General features: G+C 46.5%; 1 protein-coding gene across 2 annotated transcripts in view; it reads right to left on the bottom strand.

Moving 5' to 3' along the window:
• TMEM254 (transmembrane protein 254) overlaps positions 1-3,638 on the bottom strand; it is an 8,201-nt gene extending 4,563 nt beyond the window's left edge. The window contains exons 1-3 of one of the 2 annotated variants that reach the window (XM_012663360.1): positions 3,503-3,638; positions 1,320-1,423; positions 1,054-1,113 (exon numbers count right to left, since the gene is read on the bottom strand). In XM_012663360.1, coding sequence (XP_012518814.1) covers positions 1,054-1,113; positions 1,320-1,423; positions 3,503-3,592 — 254 coding nt within the window. In that variant the 5' untranslated portion in view covers positions 3,593-3,638. Of the gene's footprint in view, positions 1-1,053; positions 1,114-1,319; positions 1,424-3,127; positions 3,477-3,502 lie in introns of those variants that run through there. The other variant, XM_012663359.1, reaches the window with a different exon arrangement.
• Positions 3,639-6,602: the final 2,964 nt, after the last annotated feature.

The following is a 6,602-nucleotide window of genomic DNA, read 5'->3' as shown; positions in this document are numbered from 1 at the left end:
TAGGATTACAGGCATGAGCCACCACGCCCGGCCTACACTAAACTCTTAATAGTGACTATTTTGGGGATTATAGGAGACTTTCAATTTCATAAGCTGAGTTTTTAGCACAACACGTGTAACTTTTTTATTTTTAGAGACAGGTGTCTTTCTGTCACCCAAGCTGGAGTACACCGGCACAATCATAGCTCACTGTAGCCTCAAACTCCTGGGCTCAAGCAAACCTCCTGCTTCAGCCTCCTGAGTAGTTGGGACTACAGGTGCACGCCACTACATCTAGCTAATTTTTCCTTTTAGTAGAGACATGGTCTTGCTATGTTGCCCAAGCTGGTCCTGAACTCCTGGCTTCAAGCAATCCTCCCAATGTGCTGGGATTATAAGCATGAGCCACCTCACCTGTCCTTATTTTCCACTTTTACAAGTAACAGAAAAATAATGGGGTGAAAGCTACCCTGGACCAGAAAAAAGTATTAATTGTAAAGCAATTTGGGATCACTAAAACCATGTTTTTCATTGCACCATACTTTCTGCATATGCTTATATAAAGTACAATGTAAAGTCAATATTTTTCTAGTACTGGCACACAGTATTAACCTACACTGGCATCTACTGAATAGGGTCTGATGTAGGGGTTTTTAACTAGCATGCATCCCAGAATTATATGTGGAGCTTTAAGAAAGAATTTATTCCTATATCTGAAGCAAGACCTACAGATGGGTCTGGAAACCAGACATGAGTATTCTGAAAGAGCTCCTCAGGTGATTCAGTTGTGAAACCACAATTAAGAATTGGGGCTATCCAGAGAATTTTTTAAAACAAAGGTCATCTCAATTAAATAACTAAATAATTGATTAACTAACACAAACAAAATGAATTTATTCACCAGGCTTTTACTGAGTACTCCCTCTGTGCCAGGCTCAGCACCAGGCATGGGGATTTAGCTCTACCCTGAGAATGCTCTCAGCCTACAAGTGTATGAATTATTTAAATGTGGCTACTCTCAATTTATACTAGATACCAAGAGAAAAGCCACAAAGATCAATTACGAAGACTTACTTGCACAATACCATGGCATACAAGGACTCTCCCACGTGAATCAGCCAGGCAAGCCAATACCTGAAGCGAAAAAAAAAGTCAGTCTGGTTTAAGTCTAAGGTGATAGTTTGCTACTGATGAAATCTAACACAGAAACCTCAAAAAGAAAGGTGCCTTGATGTGAACTAGTACTGCTCTTGGATATCTAAGGGGAACTGCAGGCCTTTCAAGTCTCTAGTGATGCCAGAGCTGCAGCGTCCGCATCCCATTTCTGCAGCTCTCCTTACCCATTGCGCAGGAGGGTGTGATGGTGGTCAACCAAATACTGCGTGAAGGGGCCCAGGGGCCCGAGGCTCTGGTAAGGGATACTCTGAGGCCAGAAGACAACCCACTGAAAGAGAACCAGAGGCAGAAAATATTAGGTCACTGAAAATGTTTATTTTTGAAAGAGGCTATGAAATAATACTGATTCTACAGAAACAACTACAGACCAAAGAAACTCTGAACAGTCATCAGGGCCTCCATTCTTGACTTCTATTTTCTAAAAACAACTCTACTGAGAGATTTATGCAGAGGAAACTATGTGGTTATCAGACTCAGTGCTATTTTTAATAAATTCCACCAAAACATTACTTTATGGAAGTTATTAGCAAATTTTAAGAGTTTATGTGTCTTGGCCAGCTTCTTTACTGCATAAACTATGACTTGACCAAATCCCCATTTCATTTAGAATTCCTTTCTCTTCTTTCACTTTTTGTACCTCTAAAACTGGGATCGATCCACTGCACAGAGATGGAAAGTGAGTGAGATCAGGTTTGTGAAATTTTAATAGCAGCTGCTTAATCAATAAGGTTTCTGTAATCTTATTAAATTTTTCAGTTTCTGTGTTGTAACCTCTGCCAGCTTAGCCTTTTCTGAGAATAACTGCCAAGAGCTCCAAAATTTATTGCCACATTCAGACCTCTGTGAGTACTACCTCTCCCACGATGTTGTGTCATGTCCGAATTTTTTTTTTTTTTTTTTTTTTTTTGAGACAGAGTCTCACTCTCTTGCCAGGGGCAAGTGCCGTGGCGTCAGCCTAGCTCACAGCAACTTCAAACTCCTGGGCTCAAGCAATCCTACGGTCTCAGCCTCCCGAGTAGCTGGGACCACAGGCACGAGCCACCATGCCCGGCTAATTTTTTCTACATATATTTTTAGCTGTCCAATTAATTTCTTTCCATTTTTTGGTAGAGACGGGGTCTCGCTCTTGCTCAGGCTGGTCTCGAACTCCTGAGCTCAGAACGATCCACCCGCCTCGGCCTCCCAGAGTGCTAGGATTACAGGCGTGAGCCACCGCGCCCGGCCACCAGAAATTTAATTAAAGCATAAAACATCACTGCATCCTCCTAGATCAGGGGAAACGGAAGGAGCAGCATCTGTCAGCTCCACAATATCCCAATTTGAAGTCCCCAAAGCTTCCCTCCATTTATACCCTACTAGTCAGAGACACAGAATTGTAGAACAGAGATGCACTTTCGAAAACTCTCCATCTCTTGGGCAATATCCACGTAGTGCTGCCTTCTTTCAAAGTCATACCAACTTAGCCCCCAACCTATTTTTTCACGCGTCTTTCCCATTGTCCTTTAAACAAACTTGTTCAGCCAGACAAAAGTCGCTTTCTCTCAGCAGAGCTGTCTTCTTGCTTCCACGCCTATGCCCTAACAGTTATATCCTCTCTATCCCTCCTTACCAACGAAATCCTACACATCCTTTAAGTTTATCCCCGTTTTCCAAGCAATTCCAACTGCCTCAAACACCCTGCTTCGGAAGCCCCATCCTGACTTGGCAGGCCTATGGTGGTCTGCCAACCTGACTTCCTGCTCCTTGAGAGGCTAACTCGGCTAAGCCGTTAGTAACCGAGAAGGGGCCAACATGCAAGAGCAAGAACACTTTCAAGCAGAAACCACGGGAAAAGACCACCGAACTTCCGCTTACACCAGTAACCTGGGCAACCTTCCGGCGCGCGTGCGCACAGGCCTCACTCCCACAGCGCCCCTCGCCCTACGAGGGCCTGCCGGGGCCAAACAGATGCACCGCCCGCCCCACACCTCACCGCGAAGTATCCCAGGCTCAGCACCGTGACGAGCGCGGGCAAGGGTCTGGCTGTACGGAAGTAGGCGGCAGCAACCCTGCCGGCCTCCGACTTCGCTACCACCATCTTGAAAGACCTACATACTGAGTCGCTTGGGGAGCTGTCCCTGCCCCCACACAAGAAAAGCCTGGCTAGCCGGTTTCTCAGCGCCTCAAGCGCTGGGCCTGGTGCGCCCGTGTCTCCTTCCGGGGCCAGCAGCCCTCCCCCTCGGCTCCGAACGCGGGGGAGCTGGCTTTGCGTTTGCGCGGGCCTTGCGCGACCTTTCCCGGCCCGCCCGCGCGGATGCTGCGCTGAATGGAGCACTCGCTCCCCTCGATGGGCCGTGGCCGCCCTTACTGTGTAGTAGCCAAAGGAGAGGATGATGACCGTGAACCACAACAGACTGCCCCTCTGGAAGTAGGCCGCACCGCCCGCCGCCGTCGCCATGGCCGCAGCACTTCTGCGGGAATGCGCGGCCGAGCGCGTCGACGCGGGGCCGGGGCGGGGCGGGGCCTGGCGAGCGCTTCTTCCGCCTACTGCTCTGCCACCTCCGACTGGGGGAGGTGGTGCGGATTGGGAAACTGCGGGAGAGCAAGTCTCCTTTTTGTCCCGCCGCGGTAGTGGGGCTTGGAATCCTGACACCTGGGCTCTGGTGGGCTAGCCATCATCTTGTAGAGGAGACCCTTCTCTGACTGTCACTTTTCTGGATTTAAGATAAAGGTGTTGAAATAGATGGTGTTTTACTGCAAATCTGCTTTTTAAACTTAAGCCCTGTACGTGTTGGGAAATAATGCTCTTCCTCTTCTGAACTAAAATAAAATTTTAAGGCTCACCCCCCACCGGCTGACTAAATGGACCCCCTCGTGGCCAAAGGAATATCCTAAAACTAAATTGCCTGCCAGGAGGAAGGTCAGATATGCCTTATCATGCCCCCCTCCCTTCTTGGGGGCATCCTTTGTAACCCATTAACAAGCCTAAGGGTATTGAGGACTAAACTCTGATCTTGTTCTTTTGCTCAAAATTCCTTCCTAAGGAGGATAGATGAGTCATGCCTACAAATGATAAAATCTCAGTAAACAGGTTTTTCATGACATTTTTTTACTTCGCAGCCTGATTCTGGTATAACATCATGTAATAGATAAAAGACCCTCAAACATTCCTTTCAGCTAGCATCATGTGATAGATAAAAAAAAACCTCAAACATTCCTTTCAGCTGATTCCTGGTCTTTTGGACAAAACCTAACTCTTTCAGCCAATGGTCAACTAATGAATCCCTAAATCCACCTATGATTTGTAAGCCCCTGCTTTGAGATGTCCTGCCTTTTTGGGCCAAACCAATGTATGCCTCCCATGTATTGATTTATGACTACCTGTAACCCCTGTCTCTCTGAAATGTATAAAACCAAACTGTAACCCAGCCACACCGAGTCCACTGCTCAAGACCTCTTGGGCGTGGCTCCAGGTCATGGTCCTCAAATTTGGCTCAGAGTAAATCTCTTTAAAATTATTTTACGGAGTTTGGTCTTTTTCCCATTGACACTCTTCATTAGTTAAGATGTACTGAGTCATACAGCACGGTGCTGATGAGCAGGGATGTGGAACACTCTGCCTGCGTTGAAGTCCTCACTCTGCCTCTGCTATTTATGTACGTTTAGACTGGTTACTTGGCCTGTCTGTGTCCTAGTTTCCCTATCTGTTAAATGAGAATATATCAGTTCCTAGAACTGCAAGCCTTTTGGAGTGGATTAAATCAGTTAATATCTGTGAAGAAAGCACAACTGTATCTGGCCCACAGTGCTTTGTAAGTGATCATTACTAATATTAGTGAGCCTTTAGTGTATGTGCCAGGCCCTGTTGTAAGTGTTATATCATCAATGCTCTGTGGGAGGCATATGGAGCCCTAGTGTGTTCTAATTAGAGTTCATAAGAGACAGATGTTTCACCTGGGCCTTAAAAAGGGTAAATATTTAGGCCGGGGCGCGGTGGCTCATGCCTGTAATCCTAGCACTCTAGGAGGCTGAGGCAGGAAGATCCCTTGAGCTCAGGAGTTTCAGGTTGCAGTGAGCTATGGACGCCACTGCACTCTACCGGCGGTGACAGAGTGAGACTCTGTCTCAAAAAAAAGGGAGTAAATATTTAATAATAGCTGATATTTATTGAGTGTTTACTATATTCAAGGCATCGTTCTAAGTACTATACGAGGATTAGCTCGTTTAATTCTCAGAACAACCCTGTGCAGTGAACTCTTGTCCTTATTTGAAAGAAGAGGAAACTGAGCACAGAAAAGTGCCCAAAGTCATGCAGTGCCCGAGTGGGTAGAGGATGCTGAAAGCCAAGTGGTGGCTGAGTGTTCCAAGTCCACAGAAGACACTCTTAACCATGCTATACAAGATGTGTAATATCCCCAGAAATTCTTTAGGTGACATCCATGTCACCAGAAACCAGACAAGGTTCTGTTTCTTCGTTTTTTACTTGAGTGTCTTGGCAGTAGTGTTTTTTTTTTTTTTTTTTCTGAGACAGAGTCTCACTGTGTTGCCCAGGCTAGAGTGCCGTGGCGTCAGCCTAGCTCACAGCAACCTCAAACTCCTGGGCTCAAGCGATCCTCCTGCCTCAGCCTCCCCAGTAGCTGGGACTACAGGCATGCGCCACCATGCCCAGCTAATTTTTTTCTATATATTTTTAGTTGTCCAATTAATTTCTTTCTATTTTTAGTAGAGACGGGGTCTCGCTCTTGCTCAGGCTGGTCTCGAACTCCTGAGCTCAAACAATGTGCCCGCCTCAGCCTCCCAGAGAGTTAGGATTACAGGCGTGAGCCACCACGCCCGGCCAGCAGTAGTGTTTTAAAGAATGAATTTCAGAATACATGATACAATCTATTTCCCGGATAAGCCACGGTGCCCATGAATATCAAGGTTACAGTGATAAATGGTGTTTTCTTAGTCCTTATGGTCCTTTATCACACCAGCCTCTTGATTCTTCTCCCTCTCTGAGTAACTCCTTGTTTTGTCAGCTTTCCTTTTATTTCTTCTTCCCTAGATATGTTTTTCTTTTTTCTATTGTTTTGTTTTTTAGATAGTCTTGCTCAGTCACCCTGGCTGGAGTGCAGTAGCATGATCATAGCTCAACACAACCTCCAACTCCTGAGCTCAAGCAATTTTCCTGCCTCATCCTCTGGAGTAGCTGGGACTACAGGCATGCGCCACCACGCCCGGCTAATTTTTCTATTTTTGGTAGAGACGGGGTCTTGCTTTTGTTCAGGCTGGTCTTGAACTCCTGACGTGAAGAGATGCTCCCATATCGGCCACATGACAGGGGTGGCTGAATTCTCTAACCTCCAGGCACCCTCACCCTATACTGCCATCCCTTCTGGGTTGGCAGAGAAATCTCTCACCCCTGGACACTCTTTCTCTCTTCCCCTCTCCCTCTCCTCTGGATGGATTAATAACCTAAACATGAA

Source organism: Propithecus coquereli, unplaced genomic scaffold (genome assembly GCF_000956105.1).
Source record: "Propithecus coquereli isolate 6110/MARCELLA unplaced genomic scaffold, Pcoq_1.0 Scaffold80, whole genome shotgun sequence".
NCBI lineage: Eukaryota > Metazoa > Chordata > Mammalia > Primates > Indriidae > Propithecus > Propithecus coquereli.
Note: the sequence above shows the minus strand (reverse complement) of the source record. Positions and strands in the feature narration are given on the sequence as shown.